This window comes from Heterocephalus glaber, unplaced genomic scaffold (genome assembly GCF_053883595.1).
Source record: "Heterocephalus glaber isolate CG9 unplaced genomic scaffold, H.glaber_assembly_v1.0 deba00001564, whole genome shotgun sequence".
Classification (NCBI taxonomy): domain Eukaryota; kingdom Metazoa; phylum Chordata; class Mammalia; order Rodentia; family Bathyergidae; genus Heterocephalus; species Heterocephalus glaber.
In genome coordinates this window covers 721,383-747,418 of record NW_028258351.1, presented here as the reverse complement: position 1 = coordinate 747,418, position 26,036 = coordinate 721,383, and the positions used below count along the sequence as shown (strand labels likewise).

The 26,036-nt window shown below is 36.7% G+C and overlaps 1 protein-coding gene and 1 long non-coding RNA gene across 21 annotated transcripts in view; one reads left to right on the top strand and one right to left on the bottom strand.

Annotated features, from left to right (window-relative positions):
* Positions 1-26,036, bottom strand: part of Rad51c (RAD51 paralog C) — a 39,244-nt gene that overhangs the window by 7,595 nt on the left and 5,613 nt on the right. For 2 of the 20 annotated variants that reach the window (XM_021248706.2, XM_021248705.2), the window contains exons 5-9: positions 23,341-23,472; positions 17,887-17,953; positions 16,722-16,782; positions 6,677-6,740; positions 3,191-3,300 (exon numbers count right to left, since the gene is read on the bottom strand). In XM_021248706.2, the coding sequence (XP_021104365.2) occupies positions 3,199-3,300; positions 6,677-6,740; positions 16,722-16,782; positions 17,887-17,953; positions 23,341-23,472 (426 nt within the window). In that variant the 3' untranslated portion in view covers positions 3,191-3,198. Of the gene's footprint in view, positions 1-3,154; positions 3,301-6,492; positions 6,583-6,676; positions 6,741-8,905; positions 9,035-16,721; positions 16,783-17,886; positions 17,954-23,340; positions 23,473-26,036 lie in introns of those variants that run through there. The other 18 variants (XM_021248709.2, XM_021248708.2, XR_002391100.2 and 15 more) reach the window with 16 other exon arrangements.
* The window catches only part of LOC110346842 (uncharacterized), a 35,038-nt gene that overhangs the window by 7,701 nt on the left and 1,301 nt on the right, over positions 1-26,036 (top strand). Inside the window, exons 2-4 of the long non-coding RNA XR_002391104.2 lie at positions 8,912-9,064; positions 16,382-16,471; positions 21,277-21,446. This is a non-coding gene — a long non-coding RNA (uncharacterized LOC110346842). The remainder of the gene's footprint in view (positions 1-8,911; positions 9,065-16,381; positions 16,472-21,276; positions 21,447-26,036) is intronic.

Sequence of the window (26,036 nt, the reverse complement as noted above, 5' to 3'; positions counted from 1 at the left end):
TCACCAGAAATCACTGATATCAAGCTTCTAGCTTTTAGAACCGTGAGAAAATAAATTTCTGTTGTTTTTTCTGGTACCGGGGATCAAACTCGGGACCTTGTGCTTGTGAGGCAGGCGCCGGAACCACTGAGCTAAATCCCTGGCCCTAAATTTCTGTTGTTTATGGCACCCAGACTGTACTATTTTGTTATGGCAGCCTGAGCAGATTAAGATCTATAATAAATATCTATTTTTATGACTGGAAAAATAAATCTTTTTAGCAATTGAAACAACACTGAAAGTTCTCATGATGTAAATTTTATTTTTTAAAAGTTGCAAAGGAAAATCTGGGCCAGGCATGGTGGCACACACCTGTAATCCCAGCACTCACGAGGCTGAGGCAGGAGGATCAGGAGTTTTAGAACACCCTGGGCCACACAGTAAGACCTGTCTAGAAATTTAAAAAAATTTTTTTTGGTACCGGGGATCGAATTTAGGACCTTGCGCTTGCAAGGCAGGCGGCAGAACCACTGAGCTAAATCCCTGGCCCTAAAAATAAAAATTTTAAAAAGGTTTGGGATGTATCCCAAAACAAAGGTTCTGGGTTCAGTCCCTGGTACCACAAATAAACAAATATAGTAAATTAATTAAAAAAGCAAAGCCCACAAAACTTGGTTCTGTCTACATTTAAGGTCCATACTTTCAAAGCAGTGTTATGGGGATGTGGGTGTGGGTCAGCGGTGCAGCGATTGCCTTGCGTGTAAGAGGCCCTTGATTTGATCCCTACCACTACAAAAAAAAAGAGAAAAAGACAACTATATTTTATACCTAAAATGTACCAATAAACTCACTGGGGGAAAAAAAGTAAAAAAAGACAGATCTTACATTATCTGATGCTTATTAATAAGATATTTAACACTTAGAACACCCTAAACTCTTGATTTCATGATTTGAGCAGATAGAATATAAAATGACAGGAAAATTTTAATGATTATATCCATTGTAAAAAATTTTTAAGCCTTTAAAAGACAGTTACAATAAGTCATCCTATGTTAAAGTAGTCATTTAAAATCAGTCTTATATAATTAGGATGACTTGCTTGATTTGCCTGGGACAATCTTGGTTTGTTTATTTTTTGTGGTACTAGGGATTGAATCCAGGGATGGTTTATGGCTGAACTACCTCCCCAGCCTCTTTTGAGACAGGGTCTCACTTAGTTGCCCAGGCTGGGCTCAAACTTGTAATCTTCATGCCTCAGCCTCCCAAAGAGCTGGGGTTACAAGTTAGACCACTGCAATCAACTCAGTGGTCTATGTCCACTGTCTTGGTATCACTGTTAGCAATGCCTGCTTTCACTCTCAAACAGTCCTGCTAAGTTATGGCTATCCTATGTATAATGAACTACAAAATAGTCACACTGAAGAAATTTTATAAATTAAGTATTAAGCCTGGAACAGCAAATATCACTTTTTACTAAAATCTTGAAGATATCATTGTTATAGTATATAACTTGCAATTTATTTTTTGGTACAGGGGATTGAACTCCAGTCCCTGGGCTTGCAAGGCAGGTGGTAGAACCACTGAGCTACACCCCTGGCCCAACTTGCAATTATTTAAATAACTTTTTCTGTGGCTAGGGATGTAGCTCAGTGGTACAGCACCTACCTATCATGTGCAAGGCCCTGGGTTTGATCCTAACATTTAAAAAAAAAAAAGGGGGATCCCTAGTACATATGTGGAATCTGAAAAAGATGACAAGAGAGCAGGAGGGAGACTATTATGAGACAAGATGAAGGGAATACTGGGAGAGGGGAAGTGGTTATATGGGGTGGTAATAGGAAGATGAATATGATCAAAATATATTATAGGCAATAAACCCCCTAAGGAAAAAAATTAAACTAGAGAGGCCAGGCAGAGGGGATAATGGTAGGGTAAAAATGATCAAAGTATATTCTGAGCATGCACCAATTTGCGAAAATGCAACTCATTAATAGGCACTAATAAAAAAAATGTGAAAGAAACAAAAAAGATTCGAAGGAAAATGTTAAGACATTTAGAATTCTAGAATGAAACCTTAAATCATACTTCAAAAATGTAGAAATACTAGTTGGGAGGCAGAGGCAGGGGCATTAATATTAATAGTTCAAGGCCAGGCTGCGTCATTTAGCAAGATCTTATTCCTCAAAAAAGAAGAAGAAAAAGGCTGGGAATGTAGCGCAGTGGTAGAGTGCCCCTGGTTTTTTTAATCCCCAGAACACCAAAATAAAAACAAAAAACAAAATACCCAACAGAAATAAATAACTGAAGGCTTACCAACCTAAGCATTCTGGAGGATATATATTTCAAACAATTTCTAGATAACAGCTACAAAATTTCCCTTTAACATTATAAACTAATATCAAAAATTAAATGGCTTAGATTTTGGACTCAGACCATTAAAATTGATTTGGTTTCTGGGCACTGGTGGCACATGCCTGTAATCCCAAAACATGGGAGGCTGAGGCAGGAGGACTGTTGTGAGTTTGCAGCCAGCCTGGGCTACATAGTGAGTTCAAGGCCAGCCTGAACCATATAGTGAGACCCTATCTCAAAAACAAAAACAGACCAAAAAAAAAATCAGTTTAGTCATCTTAAAATTTCAGACCTACCCATAAAACCAAACGCAATGATGCTGACTCATTCATGGCTTCTCTTAGTAAAAACAGGTTATTTTAAAGAATTACCAAAGCTACAGTTAAAGAGAATAAAAATATGAAAAAAAATCTATTCCTAGGATTATCTAGGCCAATTGGCAAAGAACTTTTCCAGTCTGAATAGTAATGCAGATTGGCCACATGAGATTAGCTTTACACATTTGGAATACGTAATATCTCTATCACCTCCTTAAATGTGACTCAAAATGAAAACACAGCAAAATGTAATTTTAGAAAAGTGCTTAGGAAACCTTTTTCACAAGTGTTCTTTTTTTTTTGGTACCAGGGATCGAACTCAGGTCCTTGCGCTTATGAGGCCGGCATCGGAACCACTGAGCTAAATTCCCAGCCCTTTAGGAAACCTTTTTCAGAAAATCATATTCCTTATTTTTTCCATTAACTTCATATAATCCTGATTTGTTCATGCCACAATGTGTGTTTATATTTTCAAGTAATGATTATACTATTTGTACGCAATCAACTTCACAACATCAATATATTTCTATATTTGAGATTACTTTTGGGGTTACTGTTCTTCATCTGGATCTCGAGACCGTTTCCGGGAATTCAACGAATCTTCTGTTTGCAATGAACACGCAGTGGCAGCAGCATCTCTAAATCCCTGAGGCTGCAAGATGAAGAAAGATACAAATATGCTTTAAGGACATTTAAAATAAAGATTGGTCTTCCTTTTTTCCTCTTTCTTTTTTTTTTTTGCTACCAGGGATCAAACTTGGGTCCTTGCGTCTGCGCAGCAGGCAGCAAAACCACTGAGCTAAATCCCCGGCCCCTCTTTCTTTCCTTTTTTAAAAAAAATTATTTATTTTGAGCCAAGGTCTTGCTAAGTTACTAAGTTGCCCTGACTGGGCTGGAACTTTCGATTTTCCTGCTTCAGCCTCCCAGAGAGTTTTCAAGCATGTGCACCACACCTGGGTCTTTCAAATATTTTTCAGTAACTGACAGGAAAGCTATTTTGTGGTTAAGATAGTTTATCAAACAAAATGAAGCAGCTAAACCATCTGGATAGTCAAAGTCACAATTGTGTAAGAGTATTTTATGTACACTTTTCTTTTTTTCTTTTTTTGCAATACAGGGGATCAAACTCAGTACCTTGCACTTGTGAGGCACACGCGGTGCCATTGAGCTAAATTCCCCGGCCCTATTTCTTTTTCAGTACTGGGGATTGAACCTAAGACCTTTTGCACTCAGCTATATTTTAATTTTTAATTAAAAATCTTGCTAAGTTGCCCCAGGCTTGGCTCAAACTTTCAATCTTCCTACCTTAGCCTCTCAGAGCGCTAGGATTACAGGTGTGGGCCACCACACCTGGCTTTTACAGGTATATCCTTATTTTTTTTATTTTTATTTTTTATTTTTTGGTACCAGGGATCGAACTCGGGTCCTTGAGCTTGCGCAGCAGGTGGCGAAACCACTGAGCTAAATCCCTGGCCCAGGTATATCCTTATTTATACTAATACATACACACAGAAAAATGACACTATACTATGAAAATGTCCTCTAGGACTAGAAGGGTTGCTCAGGAGGCTCAGCGACACCCCACCCCAAATAAAAGGACAAAAACAAAAGTCTGCTTAAAAATAATCCTAACAGGGCCGGGGATTTAGCTCAGTGGTTCCGCCACCTGCCTTATAAGCATAAGGTCCCGAGATGGATCCCTGGTACCAAAAAAAAAAAAAATCCTAACATTGCATTCAAGCCCTGGTACAAAAAATACATATAATAATAATAATCCTAACAAACTTTATGGTAACTCTGCTGGAAAAGGGGAAAGGAAGTAATTTGTACTAATTCTTAAGTACATTACAAATTTGTTTTCATAATTAAATACCCTAATAAAATTTTATAAATAAACTACTTTAAATGCACCTAGTCAGTGCAAAACCTTAAGTAGCTAATTCAGTTGCAGAATCTCTTTCCATTTCTGTTTTTTGTCCTTACAAAAAGGAGATGCCAAGATATACACAGTGTAATTCTGTTGGTAAATAAGCATATTTCAGCTGAATGGGCGTATTCTATGGATACACCATAGAATGGTAAATTCTATGGTAAATGGGTAAATTCACAGGAAAACTAGTATTTTAAAGTGCCCTACATTTGGTGGCTACAATAGATCTATAATAGCCTCAGACCAAATAATATTGGTATATTTTTCTGTTTGAAAATCTCCAACTTTCACTTTAAAAATCTTTAGCTGGGGCCAGGGATTTAGTTCAGTGGTTCCGCTGCCTGCCTCAAAAGCGCCAAGTCCCGAGTTTGATCCCCAGTACCAAAAAAAAAAAAAAAAATAGCTACCAGGCACAGTGGCGCACATCTGCAATCCCAGCATCTTAGATTAGAAGGCTGAGATATGAGGATTGTTAGTTTAAAGCCAGCCTGGGCCAGGAATGGTGGTGCACACCTGTAATCGCATCACTTCGGAGACTGAGGCAGGAGGACCACTGCAAGTTCGAGGCCTGCCTGGGCTACACATCATGACCCTGTCTCAAAAAAACAAAAAAACAAAAAACAAAGCCAGTCTGGGCAAATTATTGAGACCCTGTCTCAAAATTTAAAAAAGGAAAAAAAAAAGAAAAAAGAAAGGCCAGGGATGTACTCAGTGCCAATGCCTTGGATTTAAATACCAGTACCACCAAAAAAAAAAAAAAAAAAGTCCTTATAGCTTGAAATTTTTTTTTGTACTGGGGATCAAACTTAGAGCTTTGCACTTGTGAGGCAGGCAAGGTGCCACTGAGCTAAATCCCCAGCTAGCCTGAAATTTTACCAATACCATGGAATATACTACTCCCAAATATCTCCTTTTGGGGCAACAGGGTCTAACTATAGTTCAGTTCAGGCTGCCCTTGAACTCACTACCTAGCCCAGGGTGGCCTCGAACTTGTAGGATCCTCCTGCCTCAGCCTCCTGAGTGCTGGGATTATCAGCATACGTCATCACCCCCAGCTTTTTCCTCTACTTAAGCATACATTTCAGCAGCTTGAGACTATAATGTTATGTGAAATAAATCAGCTGAAATATCACATGGTTTCTCCTATATGAGAAACCTAGAGAAAAATAAAGACCAAAATAAAAGATAAAAGGAAGTAGGGAGAGATAGATTGTTCTCACAGAGGAAGAGAATCAAGAGATGGAGGGGGGGAAGAAAGGTAAGGGATAAGGGATGAAAAAAAGGAACCAGGATGTGTTTCATGCAGGTACCAACTCTGCACAAGGACTGTAAACATTACGTCCTACAAACATGAACTTTAAAAAAGGGGGAGAGAGATCAACAGATGGGGGAGGAGGGAGGCAGGGCAAGGACAGGGGCTGTAAAGACGAATGAAGATGTGTCATGTACGTAGACCAACTTCACACAAGGAGTGTGAGCATTATGTACTACAGTACACATGTATTAATAAACTAAAAAAATGTTTTTTTGTAAAAAAAAAATTTTTCTTTGGTACTGAGGATCGAACTCGGGACCTTATGCTTGCCAGGCAGGCAGCAGAACTACTGAGCTAAAACCCTGGATAAAAAAAAGAACAAATTTTTTAAAATGAACCTGGATTTAGTGTTTTGATTTTTTTGGCCTGATAGTCAAACTGTTAATTTGTGTTTATAATAATTAACTTGATAATAACCTATAAAATAATTAAATGAATCTGATGCTGGCAAAAATTTTTTTTAAAGGGAACGTAGAGAGGAAGGGGAAATAAAAAAGAATTGAGATGTGTTATGTTACAGCACACAGCACATGTACTCACTCTCCACAATGAATATAATCATTATGTACTGCAAACATACTAAAAAAAAAGAATAAATTTCAGTCCAATTGTGACTACAGTATTCTGTATACACTACCATTCTGGGGATATTCTAAGCATGAAACGTTGTCTTCAAATATGCTTTTGGCCTACAGAATTTAACAGAAACAATTTGTAAGTAATTTCTTCAAATCATTACTGCCCAATAATACCAAAATCCCACTCTAAACTAATAATACTCACTGTGATTTGAAACGGTACTGTGCATCCTTTCTGGCTTGGTGATTTGTACAATGTTGCCAACCTGCTTAGAAAAAAAGAATAAACATACACAAAAGTATATAACCTTAATTAGTTCAGATGACTGATTTCATAATTTAAATTTATAGTTTTTTTGCTGTACTTCTATTCTTTTCCTCTTAAAAGCACAGAAGAGAAAGACATTAAAAAAAAAAAAAAAGAAAGAAACTTCCCTCATTGGGCATTCTTATATCCCAGCTACTGGGGAAGCTAAGGCAGGAAGACCTCTGGTGTCCAGGAGTTCAAGGCCTAGGCAACACAGTGAGTCTCTTAAAAAACAAAAACCTCAGCTGGTGTGGTGGTTGAAATCCCAGCATTTAGGATTACAGTGACACAAGGATTACCACAAGTTTGAGGCTAGCCTGGGCTACGAGGTGAGTTCAAGGCCACCCTAGGCCACAGTGAGACCCTGTCTCAAAAAAACAAACAAAAAACCCTCCAAAATATTTTATATGTAGTGAAGTATTACTCACGTTAAAAAAAAAAAAGAGAGAGGATGGGGATTTAGCTCAGTGGTTCCACCGCCTGCCTCACAAACGCAAGGTCTTGAGTTCAATCCCCGGTACCAAAAAAAAAAAAGAAGAAGAAAAAAATATTTAATGAAGTAGGAAGGTATTCCTAATATATGAAATAAAAATTATACTGGCCAAACATGGTGGCACACACCTATAATCCCAGCATTGAGGAGGCTGGGGCAGGAAGATCTCAAATTTGAAGCCAGCCTGGACTGCACAATCAGTCTACATACTGAATTCAAAGCCAGCCTGGACTACATAATGAGACTCTAAAAAATAGAAAGAAAAATTATACTGTATGACCTCATATTTATAAGTATGCATATACATGTATAGAAAAAGTGCCAGAAGACTACAATCAAAAAGTTAAGAGTTGTTATTACAAGATAAAAGTTGTTTATATATATTTCTCAATCTTTCTGCAATATTTGCATATTTTATGTTATTAGAGAAGTATTAAGATAATATCTTGGAATATAAATGAGGGACATATTCTCACAGAAATAAAGAAGGAAGATGGGACTGTGCATGCCTGTAATCCTAGGATTTAGGAGGCCAAGGGAAAATCATTGGGCTACATAGTAAGTTCAAGGTCAGCCTGAACTACAACAGCAGACCCCATCTCAGAAAACCCAAATAAACACAAGTAAATAAAATAAAGAAGGCACATTGTTTTAAAATGGTTATGTGACTAAAAACTACTGTCATGATAGGACAAAGTCTTTTACGTAGAATTTTATTGTGTACTATATAATGTAAATAATATAAAATGAAAAACTGAAAGTTAAATAAAATTCTAGGTTCTTATAAACCATATTTAAATGCTGTTAACAAAAAAGAAACCTTTACAGTGCCTTCTAAAATTACTTTAAAACAGATATAATTTATTCACAAAAGTCAAAAAGACAAAACCAACCTGAAGAGTCCACTGATAGATGAATAAACAAAATGTGGTATGTGTATATATTTTATATATGATGTACATGATAGAATATTATTTAGCATTAAAAAGGAAGGAAACTGTGACATATGCTACAACATAAAAGAACCCTGAAGATTTATTCTACACAAAACAAACTCATCACAACAGGACAAATATTGTATAATTCCAATTATGCAAGGAGTCAAATTGATAGAAACAAAGTAGAATGGTGGTTGCCAGGAGCCGGGGGAGAGGAGAATAGGGAGTTATTGGTTAATGTTTTAGAAGATGACAAAGTTCTAGAAATAGATGGTGGTGAAGGTTGTGGAACAATATAAATATATATATATTTTTTTGCAGTACTGGAGATTCAACCCAAGGCCTTTCACATAATAGGCCAGTGCTCCACCATTAAGCTACACTCCAGACCCTTTCATTTGTTATTTTATTTTGAGAAATCATCTCATTAAGTTGCCCAAGATGGCCTTAAACTTCTGATCCTCCTGTCTCAGCATCACTGAGTAGCTAGAATTACAGGCACCAGGCAATGGGGTGAAAATGATCATATTGTGTCCAGCAATATGAATGTACTTAATGCCATTGTACTTAAACACTTAAAACACTGTTAAAATGGCAAATTTTATGGTATGTCTATTTTACTCCAACTTTCAAAAACTGATATAATTAAACTAAATGTAGATTCTAACTTAGAGAAAAACATTTCTAAATTTGTACCTTCAGGATGAAAACAGCAGCATCCATCCCAGGCATGGTGGCTCTTGCCTGTAATCCCAGCACTGTGGAAGACTGGAGAATCCCAAGCTGCGGCTCAGCCTGGGCAATTTAGTGACACCCCATCTCAAAATAAAAAATGGCTATGCTGTTGTCATACAGGTAGGTTTTCAAGCTAGGAATATACTTTCTTTAATAGGTGCTATTCAAATTTTATATTTCCTCCAGAGTTAGTTTCATTAATTTGTCTTCTAAGTTACTTCTTAGAAGTTGTCAAATTTATTTCAAAAAAGATTTTTGTAATATGCTTTCTATATCCTTTTAAATTCTGTTAAATCTGTGGTAATGTCTCCTAGATCTTGATATTGTAATTTAAAAAATGTATAACTGATATTGTGTAACAGGAAGAAAAGGCCTAAAAGAGCAGGGGAATTGGGAGGGGTAGGGGAAGGGAAAAAAGGGAAAGGAAAATATATGAGAAGAGGAAAAAAATGGAAACAAGGTCTTTGCAAATAGGGAAGGGTGGAGGGGGTGAAGGGAGGGCAAGGGAAGGGGAAAAAAAATAAGAACCAAGATACTCATGTAATGGTACAAGGTCCCAATGATGAATGTAACTGTATTGTATACCTAAAATGTACCAATAAAGTTAATGGGGGAAAAAAAAATAAAAATAAATAAATAAATAAATAAATAAATAAATAAATAAATAAAATAAAAAATGGCTGCAGGTAGCTAGGTGTGGTGGTGCAGGCCTATAATCCCAGCACTTCAGAGGCTGAGGCAGGAGAATCACTACCAGTTTAAAGCCAGCCTGAACTACATAGCAAGACCTTCTCTCAGAAAAACCAAAACAAACAAACAAAAAAGTGGGACAGAGGTATACCTCAGTGTAAAGGCTCTGAGTTCCATCTCCAGTACCAATGAATGAATGAATCAATGAATGAATGAAAAACCCAGCAGGATTCAAACCGTCATATACTACCAATTAATAAAATAATTACTAAGTAATACATAATGTAAGAATAGTTATATTCTCAGAAGGATGAGGCAGGAGGATGGCTGTGAATTTGAAGCCAGTCTGGGCTACACAGTGAGCTCAAGGCCTGCCTAAACTACATAGCAAGACCTTGTTTCAAAAAAAGCCAAAAACTGGGCATGGTGGCACAAGCCTATAGTCTCAGCAATCAGGAAGCAGAGGCAGGAGGATTGCTGTGAGTTAGAGGCCAGCCCAGGGTACATAGTGAGTTTAAGGCCAGCCTGAACTATATAGCAAGACCCTGTCTCAAAAATCCAACAATTTGGAAACAGCCCAAGTACCCATCAACTGGAAACCGGATTAAAGAAGATGTGGTTTTTTTATAAAATGGAGTACAGCCATAAAGAACAAGAAACTAGAGTCATTTATAGCTAAATGGATGCATACTGAGGCCATACTCTTAAGTGAAATAAATAGGACACACATGTAAATACCGAATAGTATCTCTAGTGTGAGAAACTGAAAGTGTAAATAAGGATGAAAATGATTAAAACGAATAACTGATAATTTGAAATAGGAAAAGGTCCAAAGGTGGAGGGGTGGTGGGAGGGGAAGGGGAAAGGGAAGAAAGGAAAGGAAAAATTATGAGAAAGAAAGAAAAAAAAAGGAAACAAAGTCTATGTAAATAGAGAAGAGTGGTGGAGGTGAAGGGTGCATAGGCAATGGGGAAAAAAAATAAGAACTAAGATACATCATGTTCAGGTACAAGCACCCAATGATAAATGTAAATGTACTGTATACCTAAAATGTACCAATTAATATTTTTTAAAAACCAACAATAAAAGCTGTGTTAAGGAGTTAGAGCATAGAGCATAAATTTTTAACATTCTTTAGGGCTGATTTTTTTTTTTTGAAAATAATTCTTGCTATGTTGCCAAGGATAGCCTAGAACTTGAGATGTTCCTGTTTCATTGCTGTCCCTAATAGCTGGGATTACAGGCTCACACCACTGTGCCAGGCTTCTGTTCTATCTTTAATGCAAAAATATGAAAGAAAAACAGAGGCAAACTTATTTTAATGTGATTTTTTGAAGAATAACTTTTTTTAGAGTTTGAAATTGATCTCAGGGCTCTCTATGCATGCTACTAGGCAAACAGAGACTATCACTGAGCTCTATCTCTGGCTTCAGAAAATCACTTTTCTTTTTCTTTTTTCTTTTTTTTGGTTTTTTGAGACAAGGTCTTGCTATGTAGTCTAGGCTGGCTACGAACTCACTATGTAGCCTAGATTGGCCTCAAATTCACAGCCATCAAACTCACAGTGATCCTCCTGCCTCAGCCTCCTAAGTGCCAGTATTACAAGTGTGCACCACCATGCCTGGCAGAAAATCACTTTTTGATTCAAAAAACCCCCAAAATTTAGCTAGCTCTGAAAAACCTGTATCTGAATTACCATGTATCACAAAAAATGTCCAAAAAGGCATCCATTATATCTAATTTTTCTGAAGAAGTTATTAAAAACAATTAAGCATCCTATCTATCTATCTATCTATCTATCTATCTATCTATCTATCTATCTGTTTTGGTGCCCGGGATTCAACCCAGGGTCAATGCACTGAGCTACATACATACCTAGGCTTTTATTTTTTATTTTGAGGTGTGTTCTCACTAATTCACTAAGTTGCCCAGGCTGTGCTCAATCTTGTGATTCTCCTGCCTCGGCCTCCCAGAGTGCTATGATTACAGGCATGTGCCATCACACCCAGTTAAAATAATAAGCTTTTGGGCTGGGGATTTAGCTCAGTGGTTTCGCTACCTGCTGCGCAAGCGCAAGGACCTGATTTCGATCCCTGGTACCAAAAAAAAGCTTTTAAGAAGGATTTGCTCATTTACTAAGAATCTTAAAGTCAAAGGTGGACCAAGTTTTCAGATTGAAAATCTTCCTCAAATTTCTAACTAACTAATAAATTTTCATATGTCATGAATGCATCTCAAGAGATCCTCTTAAAACAAGAAACTAAACCAAAGAATCACTTGGCTCATAGCCCCAGCAGAGATGAAGCTTAACATATGGCTGAACTACATACTTTGGGTCAGGAAGAAATAAGACAGAAGCACAATTTGTGCTCTAATGCTGAGCACACACAGGAGACACTGTATGGGGGTGTTGATGTATTACTCCACTCCACCACCAGATCTTCTTGCCAAATGGCAGTGTAATTCTGAACAATCTTGGCCTCATGTTATCATGAATATGCAAATTAGAGGAAAACCCACACAATATAAGGACACAGACAAGAGCATTTAAGAACTGCTAGGATATTACTTCATCATTAAACAAAGGTTAAAAAAATCAAAGGTTCCTGGAGAAGTACTGGGCATGATGGTATATCTAAGTTCAAGTCCCAATATAAATTTGGCTATCCAAGGTTTTCAGCATTTCTGCTCAAATGAAAAGTGTTCATTTTTATAATTATTTTCTCTCCAGTATGAATTTCGATTTCTATCCTTTCAAGATAAACTAAATTTTAAAAACTGTAAAATTTCATGCAAGTTTGGGGCCAGGGGTATAGCTCAGTAGTGGAACATGTGCTTAGCATGCATGAAGCCCTGTGCCATAAACCCAAAACATGCAACTGAACAAACACACCAAGAACAACATAATTCCCCCATCCTACAAAGAGTTCGTGCACATTTAATAACTTAAAGGCACATGCTTCCAAAAATGAAAAAAAAAAGCAAAACTATTTTAAGCTGGGTGTAGTAGCACAGGCCTATAATCCCAGGTATGGGGAGGTTGAAGCAGGAGGTCTTAAATTCAAAGCCAGCTTGGGCAATTCACTGAAACTGTATCTCAAAATTAAGATGGAAAACAATACAAAAAAGGGTTGGGATTGTGGCTCAATGGCACAGAATTTTGCCTAACATTCTCCAGGTCTTTGGTTTAACTCCCAGTACTGCAAAAAAAGCAAAAAATGAAACAAAACAAAAAAAACCTATCACATATCCAGAAGCTGGGATAAAACAAGCTTCAAAATAAAGCATTTTATCTAAAACTGAGAATAAGAAGGGCCGGGGATTTAGCTCAGTGGTTCCACCACCTGCCTCGAAAGCACAAGGACCCAAGTTCTATCCCTGGTACCAAAAAAATACTAAAACAGAGAATAAGAAATATATATTCAGATTTGCTAGCAATCAATGCAACACTATAATTACCTTCTAGAAATTCTTATATGAGAAAAGTAACAGATTCTATTATAGAATGATATAAAATGTGGATAACACTACCTCAGAGTTGAAAAATGAAATAATATATACAAATATGGTCCTTTCCATGATAAAGATAATTAATAAATATTCAATAAATAGAAGCTATTATTTATTACTTTGCTAACCTTTCTGGGCCTTAGTTTTGAGCTAAATTCCCAGCCCTCTCATTTTTAATAATTAAAAGTATAGATTATTATTCAAAGAGTTATTGAAAAGACTACTGGAAATGTTGTATATAAAGTTCCTAGTAAAATACTTAGCATAAGCAAGCAGTTACTAAAATAATATCTGGGAAATAGGAAAAGTTTTAAAGAACTATGTATTATCCCCACATGCATTTGTTGTCAATGTTAGTGTTCTATACCATTCTCTAATTTCTTGGGAAAGATCTATAAGAAGCTGAATTCATTCCAAATTAACTCTCAAAAAGTAAGCTTAATTTTCTGACATCATGGGTATCTAAGCAATACTATCTTCTACAATTTCACAAAGGCAAATTTTCTCTTCTGATGAAAGACAAAGTATCTTGCATTGCTCCTATAATTTTTTTCCTCCCTTCCTTCCTTCTTTCTTTCAGTACGAGGGACAGGACTTATATATTCTATTAGTGAGTATTCACTTATTTAAGTCTAGAGTAGACTACTACTGCATATTAGCTCAAGGATAATTCCCAAGAACATTTAAATAGTGGGATGGACTTTACAGGACAACCAAAATCTGGGAAAATATAAACTATGTTTAAAAAAAAGTCTCAGAGCTGGACATTGTGGTATACCTCTATAATCCCACCATTCTGGGAGGCTGAGGCAAGAGGATCAAAAGTTCTAGCCAACCTGGGCAACTGATCCAGATCCTATCTCAAAAAAGGAGGGGGGCTGCAAATGCAGATCAGTGTGAAGGGTGTGAGTGCAGTCCCCAGGACCATAAAAAATAAAAAAAATCTCAGTTCAAACAGGTAACAAGGAGTGGTGGCACAGGCCTTTAGCCTAGCTAAGTACTTGGAAGACTGAGCCAGAAGGATTGAAAGCTGGAGTCTAGGCAGCACAATTTAGCAAGACCCTGAAAATAATATAAAAATAACCTGGGATGTAGGTCAGTAGTAAAGTACTTTCCTACCATGTACAAGGCCCTGGGTTCAATCTCTAGTACAACAAAACAAAACAAATCAAAACAAAAACTCTTGGTTCAGTTGCAGAGCTATAACCAAGTCTCTTTTGTGTGTGTGATTGGGATCGAACTCAGGAGCTTGAGCTTGCATGGCAGCCACGGTGCCACTGAGCTAAATCCCCAGCATTTTTTTTTTTTTTTTTGAGACAAGGTCTCACTATGTACCCCAAGGTGGTCTCAAACTCATGGCACTCCTCCTGCCTCAGGCTCATTACAGCCATGCGCCACCATGTACCAAGTCTTATAATAAGGTTTGTTGCTCAAGCATAGATTGAGCATCTTGAATCTGAAAATCCAAAATTCAAAATGCTCCAAAATGTAAACTTTTTTGAGCAATTACAAGATACTGCAAGTAGAAAATTCCATACCTGGAAACTTCTGTTTTATGCAAAAAATTATTAAAACCATACAGAAAATTACCTTCTGGCTATATGTATAACAAATGAATTCTGTGGTTAGACTTGGGTCCCACTCCCAAGACATCTTACTATGAATATGTAAGTATTCCAAAATCTGGAAAAATCTGAAATCCAAAGCACTTCAGGTCCCAAGTATTTTGGAAAAGGGTACTCAATCTGTATACAGTGACTTATTTACAGAATGAAGGTGGGGGGTCAATCGTAAAACACAATGTAGCTGGACGTGGTAGGACACGATTGTAATCCTAGCACTCAGGAGGCTGAGACAGAAAGATCTCAAATTTGAGGCCAGCATGGGCTATACCATGAGCTCAAGGTGAGCCTGAACTATAGAGTGAGACCCTATCTCTAAAGAAATAAACAAACAAACCCAAACAATAACAACAAAAATTATGTAAACTAGGCTTGTGGGGAATGCCTATAATCCCAGCTATTTATGAGGCTGAGGCAGGAGAATCTAAAATTGGGGGCCAGCCTAGGCAACGTAGTGAGACCTTGTCTCAAAATAAAAACCAAGGTGGGGCCGGGGATTTAGCTCAGTGGTTCCGGTGCCTGTCTTGCGAGCACAAGGTCCTGAGTTCAATCCCTGGTACCAAAAAAAAAAAAAAACCAAGGTGGGTATGGTGGTATACACCTATAATCCCAGCACTCAGGAGGCTGAGGCAGGATATCACCTCAACTTTGAGCCCAGCCTGGGACACATAGTGAGTTTAAGGCTGGCCTCACCTACATAACAAGATCCTGTCTCAAAAAAACCAAAAAGAAACCAAAAAAACAAATAAAACAAAGGGCATGGGGATGGAGCTGAGGCTGGGCTTAAATTTGCAATCCTGTTGCCTCATCCTGTGAGAGTACAGGGATTACCGTCATGTGCCACCACACTTGGCTGGAAATATCGTCTTTAAAGGAAGCACAAAATGCATGAATTAATTGTAAAACATATATGGAGAGGGCTGAGGATTTAGCTCACTGCCACTGCACCTGCCTCGCAAACACAAGGTCCTGAGTTCAATCCCCAGTACAAAAGAAAAAAAAAAAAAAGAGAAATATGTTTTCCTAGGATGTTGGGTCAGTAAAACCTAACTTACCAAGGGTGCATGATTTTTTTAGTTTGCAGAATAAACAAATGCAGATTAAAAAAAAAAATTACCAACTAGGTCCAAAATGTATTTAGATGATCCTTTATTCCATCTGTACCCATGCACTGCCTCAGTTGCCTCCTTCATTAGGGGATTTCCATATTATGTTCTCTAGGTTATGCCAATTAATCACTAAACAGAGAGGCTGGCAGGAATCTGACATTTTTTGACGTGCAAACTGAAAGACTTCATAGCATTCAATGGGCTATTTTAAAGAAAAGAAAAGCTGGCTCATTCCCTTACTCAACAGCTTTAAAAACAAACACAAAGGTTTCATGCTGTCATGATTTTATTTTAAAGAACAATACTTATGAAAGCCAGGTAAGTAACTGGGTAATAAAAGCAGGATAGGAAAATACAGAAGAAAAAACTAACATGCACAATTTCATACAAGAACTATATTAAGCAGCTAAGAAAAACCATCTCATTTTCCACATAAATTAGTCCTAAACCTAACCTCAAAAGTTTTCCTTTTGTCCTGCTTTTATTCTTCTTTCAATCCCTTCTAGGAACATAGAGTACACCTCCTTGTGCATGGCTAATAAATGATTTGAAAGAACTTTAGAGGGCGGCATTCCTTAACCACCTACTTGTTTCAGGTATGCGCACCCCATCATTTAAATATTCCAAAGAATTCCCTATGTAGCTAAATGAACAATATAACGATATGTCTCTGTTTGTTCCAAGTGATTGACAGGGCAACAAAACATTAGTTCATGGGTCACTGTAAATCTTTTCTTGCGGACTAACTCTAAGAAACTATTAAGCGGAAAAAAAAAAAAAGAAACTGTTAAGCATTCAGTATAACTATGCTAATATTCAGAATTACTAGCTTGTTTCTATACTGACCTTTGTTTTTGGTCCCAATGAAAAATTAGCCTAATTGTAGCAGCATGACCCCAACTCTCCCCTGAAAAAAAGAACATGATAATCGTATATTCCCTTATCGACTAGGTAGGTTATAAGTTTCTTAGAAGGCCTGTGATCAAACAGTCTTCTTTTACTAAATTTAATATAACAAGAATATACTTGGAACTGGGCCCAGTCATATACAAGGGTAATCCCAGGTGCACCACTGGGCCACGTGGCTAAGGCAGGAGGATCATAATTTTAAGACTACACTATGCAACTTAGAAGTGCCTCAAAAAAAAAAAAGAACATACTGTACTGTTTCAAAAAACTTGCACAAGTAACATCCTAAGATTAATAATTTATCTACATAAACAGTCAAATCATTATCCTATTTGCTTTTGCTTTTAGAGAACTTTTTGATTTCTGTCAATGTATTTGTCAATCTTCCATATCATCATACCTAGTAACATATTTCTGAGACCCAGAAGAAAGAACTCTAACAGAATATTCTTTTTAAATTTTTTTAAAGCCAAGTGTCTCATTATGGTGCCACACTGGCCGCAAACTCCTGGGCTCAAGTGATCCTCCTACCACAGCATTCCAAGTAGCTGTGATTACAGGGGTACATCACCATGCTTGGCAAAGAGAATATGCTTATAGATTTTAGTGGAAATAAATCTTGAAGCTGTGTGTTTTAACAAAATCACGACTGAGATTAGGAACAGTCATAGTATGCTATAGCATGATTTGTATACAAGTGGATTCACTCTTCTTCCTAAGACTGTGAGATTGTTTCTGTTTTGTTTTTGTTCTTTACAGTGTTGGGGATAGAATTCAGAACTGCACACACATTAGGCAGGTGCTCATCTACTAAGCTACACCCACTACCCCAACTTGAGGTTTTGATAACAAGAGCCCCTTTTGAATGTTTTTATTTCAAGTGGCTGACATCATAGCTGCCAGATAGTGGATATTTAATAAATGTTGGTTAAAAAAGTCAAAGGACCATTCATTATTACAGGGCATTGTGCTTAGTGGTAAGATATATAAGTGAACAAGACAAATAGTCTGTTTTCATGGAGCTTATATTTAACTAGCATCAAACGGATAAATAGGAAAAAATGTGTTAAAGTAAAAATGTTTATCTCGTTAATTTACCTACCTAAAGCAGGAACCAGCAAAGCCTGACTTTTATCAATCTTTGTTGTCATTTGGTTGGTTAAAATTACCTACAAAAGTAAAATGTGAGAAATGTGAGTCTTTACCAAAGAATTATCAAGTAAATAGTCCTGAGATTTTATTATTCTGGATATAACTGCTAAAACATACTTAGAAAATATTTTCGATTATTTTAAAAAATAAGCCAGGCATGACAGTACACATCTGTAATCCCAGCACTCAGGGAGGCTGAAGAAGGAGGATAATTCAAGCCCAACCTGGGTAACTTAACAAGACCTTGTCTCAAAATTAAAAAAAAAAAAAAACAGTTGGGGAATTAGCTTAGTGTAAAGTCCTCAGGTTCAATGCCTAGTACTGAAAAAGAAATTTGCTCATAAAAAACAGTTAATAGATAAAAACAAAAAAAGCTCTTATTATAAAAAGAAGAATAAACTATATCAAGCAATACATAAAGATCTAAGGAATAAAAACAACTGGGAGCACTGGAATAATTTTACTTTTATAATTGAAGTTTTGTATGACTGAGGGAGGAGGATCACAAGTTCAAGGCCAGCCTGGGTTACACAGGAAGTTCAAACTGGCCTGGAATATACAATGAGTATATTTATGAGACAATATTGTCTCATAAAGCCAAATAAATAAAATAAAATTCAAGTTTTGTATATGCCAACACAAACAATGATATCAGTAGTGGTAATGAACACTTATTACCACTTAATACATTCCATAAACTGTTATGAACAATTTGGTTCCATTATCTTATCTAATCTTTACAACTACTCTATGAGGAAGCACTATTATTATCTCAGTCTTACACAGAAGAAATCTGAAGCTTAGACTAAATCAGAATTTTGTTTTGAAGATGAAATAGAAACATATAGAAAAGACTCCATGCTCACACACAATTTAATTTTTTTTTTTTTTTGGTGCCAGGATTAAACCCAAAGACTTGCATGCTAAGCACATACTCTACCACTGAACAACACACCCACTCCTGACAGTCAAAGTAAACAAAAGTGCTTAAGGCTAATTTAGTAAGTCAGATTATCTGACATCTTTTTATCCAGAATTCTCCAGAAATGGTTATTTAAAATATTCTTCCAATACAGATCTTCTCTCTAGACAGTTACAATTGTAAACTGAAACTGATTTTTTTAAAAAGTTTGAAAAACAAGAAAGAAGTTGTATACCTGAAAAACAAATCATCAGTTCCATAAGAAAACTGAGAAACAAAAGGCTGTTTGGCTGTTTCCATTGCCATGGTAACACCCTAAATTTACAAATGAGTTGGTGGTCCATTTAGATCTCAATCAGATACCAAATGGATGACAGGAGATTTTTTTCTTTTAGTCCTCCCTCCTGAAGTACCATAGTACCTTCCTCTTTTGTTACCTCACAGCAGACATCTTAGAACAAACGAGGCAGGAATTTAAATTGGTAATTAAATGAAACATGACTAACTGGCATTCCCAACATGTTTGAGTAATACCTTTTACTGTACATACTCCCAAGTGCTGAAACTCTAGCCACTGGGATATGTACTTATGCTGACACTTTTTGTTTAAAGGTGCTCTGTCTAATTCCATAGCCATTAATTAGCCAGATGCGTATTTTTTAACGTTAAAACTAGAGACTAAGCTCCTCAGTAGCATCAGCTGTATTTCAAGTGTTGAAAAGCCATGCAGAGCAGGAGGAGGGGAACCAAAAAGGATTAAGATGTGTTATGTATATATGTGAATGTATTCATTATGTATCACAAACATGTGTTACTAAAACATTTTTTTTAATGAAAGGGGCAATAAAAGCCATGCTACTGTACTACATTGCACATTCCTCTTTCCAGAAGTTCAATTAGACAGTGCTAGTTGAAAGTATATCTTCAAGAAAATGTATGGGCCAGGCTATCTCCCCGGCAAGCACAAGGTCCTGAGTTTGATCCTCAGTAGCAAAAAAAAAAAGAGAAAATGTAAGTAAAAGTACTAGCTAACCAGTTGTTCAACATCCCAAAATTAGATTTTCCACTCATAGCAAACTTATAAAGTAATTACTATATTATTTGTATAAAATTTAGGGTTTAGCATGATAGAAATAAATGAAAATGACTGTATGCTTACTTCAAGCTTCTAAAGAAGCTTCTCAAGTTTTTAAAATACTAAACTAACAATCACTTTGAAATTATAAACTGCAGTACTTTAAAAATACTTTAGTTGATGGGCATGGGGGCTCATACCTGCAATCTCAATGCTTTGGGAAACTGAGGCAGGAGAATGGCAAGTTCCTGCCTAGCCTGAGCAACTTAGTGAGTTGTTGTCCCAAAATAATTTACAGAAAGATTGGGACATGACTCAAGGCAAAGACCCTGGTTCATTTCCCAGTACCAGAAAAGCTGTTAAGGTAAGGCAGACATATAAGTAGTATACAAGGGAAGGTGTTCACAATATATTAAGTAAAAAACTAAAGTTTTACAATAACAGCAGGCATAATATCTCGTTTTCTAAAAAGTACTCTTGTATATGCATAGTACATAGTCTAGAGAAATACATACATCAAATATCCCTGAGTAACAGATAATCACTTTCTATTATCATTTTCTATGTATTTTTTTCTACAAGTAGCATTCTTACTTGAAATTTGTAAAATATATTTATTATCCAAAGGTATAAATGGGGCCAGGGATTTAGCTCAGTGATTCTGCTGCCTGCCTCACAAGCGCAAGGTCCCAAGCTCGATCCCCGGTACTAAAAACAAAAATTAATTTTAAAAAAAGGTATACATGCTTTTGTATATGCTAACTGAAAATAAAACCAAGCAAACAATTTATAATGTTAAGAAGACATGTACCCAATTATACAAAATTCTGTCCCTCGAAGTAGGCACCGTTTCAGTTCTTTTCTTTGGTTTTTTTATTTATTTATTTTTTTTGAGACAGGGTCTCTCTATATATTTCAGCCTGGTCTTGAACTCACCACGTAGCCCAAGGTGGCCTTAAACTCCTGCCTCAGCTTCCTTAGTGCTGGGATTACAGGTGTGCACCATGACACTCTGCTAGAAGTTTTTCTTTATATATATAAATATAAATTCTCAAAAGTTGGATTATACTAGGGCCGGGGATTTAGCTCAGTGGTTTTGCCGCCTGCTGCGCAAGCGCAAGGACCTGAGTTCGATCCCTGCTACCAAAAAAAAAAAGTTGGATTACACTAAATACATTGTTAAGCAACTTCAGTTTTTTTTACTTAATCGTATACCTGGATATAGCTTGTTCCACGTTAGTCCTTTGTGTTGGGGGGAGTACTGGGGACTGAAACCAGGGTCTTCCCACTAAGTTATTTTCCCAGCATTTTAAATTTTTACTTATTTATTGTTTGTTTTGCAGAACTGGGGAGTGAACACATGATCTTAGCACTGAGCTACATCGACAGCCCTTTATTATCTGAGACAGGATCTCACTAAATTGCTAAACTGCCTTAGAACTTGCCATCCTCCTGCCTTGGCCTCCTGAGTAGCTAGGATGACAGGCATGAGCCACTGTGCCCAGCCATGCAGGTACATTTATATTTAATCACTTCATAAACATTGTGGCATTTCATGTTATTATTTGGATAAATTTTTGTTCATATTTTTTAGCTGGTTTTTTTTTCAAGGCAGGGTCTTGCTATGTACTACAGCGTAGGCTTATAACTATGAAGCCCAGGCTGGCCTCAAACATCCCATTTCCTGGCTCAGCATCCTGAGTGTCAGGATTACAGGTGTGCACCATTGCATCCAGCTGGACTATTTTTGTTGGGGTTTTTTTTGTACTCAGGACCTTGCACTTGTGAGGCAGGTGGCAGAACCACTGAGCTAAATCCCTAGCCCCTGCTTGGTTTTGTGAGACAAGTTTCACCATGTAATTCTGGCTGGCCTTGAACTCACTATGTAGCCCAAGCTGGCCTCAAACAAATATCCATTCTCCTGCCTCCACCACCTGAGTGCTGGGATTACAGGTGTGTGCCACCACATCCAGCTTTTAGCTAGACTACTTTTTTAACCAGAAAAGACAGAATTATTTCTGTTAAAACCTAATGCCAAGTGTGGCAGTACATACCAATAATCTAGCATTCTGGGAGCCAAGGGTGGGAAGATTGTAAGCTCAAGCTAAACCAGGGCAATTTAGCAAGATACTGTCTCAAAAACATGAAAAAGACTGTGGGATGTAGCCTAGAGTTCAATGCTCATTGCTGCCCTACCAAAAACACACAACAACAACAACAACAGAAAATAACCCAGAAAACAAAACTAAGAAACTATACAGGCCGAGGATTTAGCTCAGTGGCACCATGCCTGCCTTGGAAGCACAAGGTCCTGAGTTCGATCCCCAGTACTGAAAAAAAAAAAGAAAGAAACTATACAACCCATTAGTCTTGGGTGCCCTCTACTGGGGGATCTTCATTGATAGTGGTATTAGCAGTGTTAAATTACAATTAATGGCAAGAAATACTTTAAAGAGAATACTATGCTTTTCAGAATCTGGAAAAATCTAAAAACTTAAAATACCTATGTTTTAGGCTCGGTGTGGTGGCTCACACCTATAATCTCAGCACTCAGGAGGCTAAGGCAGGAGAATTGCTTTGAGTTCAAGACTAGCCTGAACTACATGGTGAGACCCTGTTTCAAAAAACCAAAAATATAAAGTATGTTTTAAATTGTATAAAGGAAGTTCTTTATTTTTGATATGTATTACGGGTATGTGCTACAGACTTTTTTTTTTTGGTACAGGGGATTGAACTCAACTTTTTTTTTTTTTTTTTTTGCAGTTTTACTTTTTTTTGGTTTTTTGAGACAGGGTCTCACTATGTAGTTCAGCCTCATCTTGAAATCACTATGTATCCCAGGCTGGGTTTGAACTCAAGCCCATCCTCCTGCCTCAGCCTCCCAGGTGATAAATTATAGGTGTGAGCCACCACACTTGGCCTACTGCCCTACTTCATTTTTATCTCTTCACTTCTGTATTTCTATTTATCTCTCTCCTCACATTTCAAATCTACAAAAGTTGGCTATACCTCAGAATATCTACGGTGCTTACACTACATCATTTTTCTGATATTGTGAGTGTACACTATGTAATAATCAAAAACTCAGTTAAGGAAAAATGAGGACCTGAAAAAACATCCAATGTATTTAACAAAGAAAGCACTGCAATTACCAAATAATATGACATTTCTTTATCAAAGTCCATTTTTTAAAATGATGTGTATTATGCTTGTTAATTTGAAGAAAAAATTATATACTTCTGACTGGAATTAATGTTTTGTAGAAACCAATCTAAAACAAAACTAACTTCAAAACTGTGTGTATTATTTCCTTTGTCAGGTAAAATGTATTTTGCAACTTCTAGACATAGAAATTAGTATTATATTCTCTTGATCTTTATAAAATTCTCTTGATCAGTAATACTTACAGCTAATCTGTGATGATTTGCAAGGCTGATCATTTGCTGTGCTAGGCCATTTAGTAATCGAGTACGGAGGGATAGGTCATCAAGGTCATGACGAAAAGGAAAAGCAATGCCATCTACTATCACTAATCGAACCTAAATACAGAAGAGATAATAGTAGGTTTGGTATTAAAAATAATCAAAATGGCATCCAAAAAGCAATTCTATTACAGAAACAAACCTTAAAATCCAAGGCTTTATTTCCAACTCTCCAAAGAAAGGCTTTCTTTTGGAGAGTTATGAGTCAATTTATCCAATGATTTGTACTGTACTCATTAACTATTAAAACGTAGAGCTGGATGTGGAGACATAAGCCTGTACTCCCTGCTGCTGGAGAAGCTAAAGCAGGACTATTAGTTCAAGGCCAGCCCATGCAACATACTGAGATCTTATCTCAATAAAATAAAATAAAATAAAGCTAAAATGTACTCTGGCTTGACAATTTATCAACAAGCCATTAAGCCTTATATGATGGCCCATTTCTATGGTTCCAGCTATTTGACAAAGTGAGGCAGGAAGACTATTTAAGCCCGCCAGCTCAAGACTAGCCTGCACAACATACTGAGATTCCATCTCAAAAAAAAATAGAGGGCTGGGGATTTAGCTCAGTGCTTTCACTGCCTGCTGCGAAAGCGCAAGGACCCAAGCTCGATCTCCAGTACCAACAAAAAAAAAATTGTAAAACAAAAATCTTTTCAAATATTAAACGATAATATCTTCTTCAAAAAGTTAATTTTTTTTTACTTTTCTTCCTTAATTTCAAATGCATCATAGGGCAAATAACCATCACAGAATTGATTATGATTTTTTAAGAAAACCCTCACAATAAGGTTTGTCTTGAATTCCAACCAAGAAAGTTTAGTGAAACTGACATAAAAGCTTTTTTATAACCTGGAGATATTGATCAGTAGTCCAGTGCTTGTTTAGCACATGCACCACAAAAAAAAGTTTTGATTACAAAAAAATTCAGTGAAGTTAGAATAATTTATCAATATATAAATGGTGAAGTTAGAGCAGTAAACCAATATATAAAGCTGAGATTCAAAAATCAAAAAGAGGGCCAGGGATTTAGCTCAGTGGTTCTGCCGCCTGTCTCAAAAAGTGCCAAGTTACCAGTTCGATCCCTGGTACAAAAAAAAAAAAATCAAAAAGAATCTGGAAATCAATTTAAATATAAACAAACAAAAAACTGTATGGCTAATTTTTTTTCTTACATGGTTAGGGTTTACTCAAAGAAAAGGCTTTTCTGAAGCAATGTCTTGGTAATCATTTTCCACACACATAAGCTGGCCTTGAACTCCTGGGCTTCAGGGATCCTCCTGCCTCGGCCTTCCAATAACTAGGACAAGGAACACACACTACCATACAGTCTGTGTTGCCCAGGATGCTACCAAGCGATCGTCCTGTCTCTGTCTTCTGAACAGTTGGAACTAAAAGCCCACTAAATTCAGCTAAGCAATGTTTTAATCTTTTACTTAGAATATTCTTCTTTTTTTTTTTTTGCGTAGTATTGGGGATTAAACCCAGGAGTATACTACCACTGAGCTGGGACATACCCAGCCTTTTTTATATTTTATTTATTTATTTTTTTAGTACTGTGGGTTGAACCCAGACCTCTCATGTTGAGCTACTACCTCAGCCTCTTTTGTTGTTTTCCTTTAATAAATTTTATTTTATTTCATTCTCCCCCTCAAGCCCCTTCCCTTCCCTATGTATAAAAGCTTTGTTTTCATTTTTTCCTTCTATTTTCACCTTTTTTCTTGTCCCTTCCTTTGGCTCAGCCCTTTTTGACAAAAGAAATTTTTTTTAAATTTTGACATAGGATTTCACTGACTTGCTAAATTGCCCAGGCTAGGCTCAAACTTTTTTTTTTTTTTTTTTTTTTGGTACTGGGGATCAAATTCAGGTCCTTGAGCTTGCGCGGCAGGCAGCGAAACCACTGAGCTAGATCCCCAGCCCTAGGCTTAAACTTTTAATCCTCTTGCCTCAGCCTCCCAGAGTACCGAGATTACTGGTGTGTGTCACCACTCCTGGCTCCTTTTTATTTTAATTCTAAAATAGGGTCTTGCTAAATTGCATAGGCTGGCCTCAAACTTGTAATTCTCCTGACTTAGCCTCTAAAGTATCTGGGATTACAGGTGACTAGCTAGACTATTCATTTCTTTATTTGTCTCTCTATGTGCATTTTCCCTGTCAATCATGTTCTTCCATAACATCATGGAAAATGAAAGAAATAGTCCCTGCTACTACTGGGTCCCTGAAACCTCAGACTATTTGGAACTTTAGTCTTAAAATTTTGTCAGTAATTATTCCTGAACAGATCCAATAGATTCTATAAAGTTGCACTAAATTTGTATATATATTTACAAAAGCTAATCATTAAATTTTCTTCAAAAAAAAAAAAAAGCCACCTGTCGGCTGGGACTACAGGAATGCGCCACCACACTCAGATTTTTTTAAGTAAAAATTTTTTAAGCTAAACATTTATATGTATATCTAAAATGGACCAATAAATGTTTAGCTTCAAAAAACAAATAAATAAAATTTACTTTATTAAGGAAAGAAAAGGGCTGAGGATTTAGCTCAGTGGTTCTGCTGCCTGCATCGCAAGCTCAAGGTACCAAGTTCGATCCCCGGTACCAAAATAAGAAAAAAAAAAA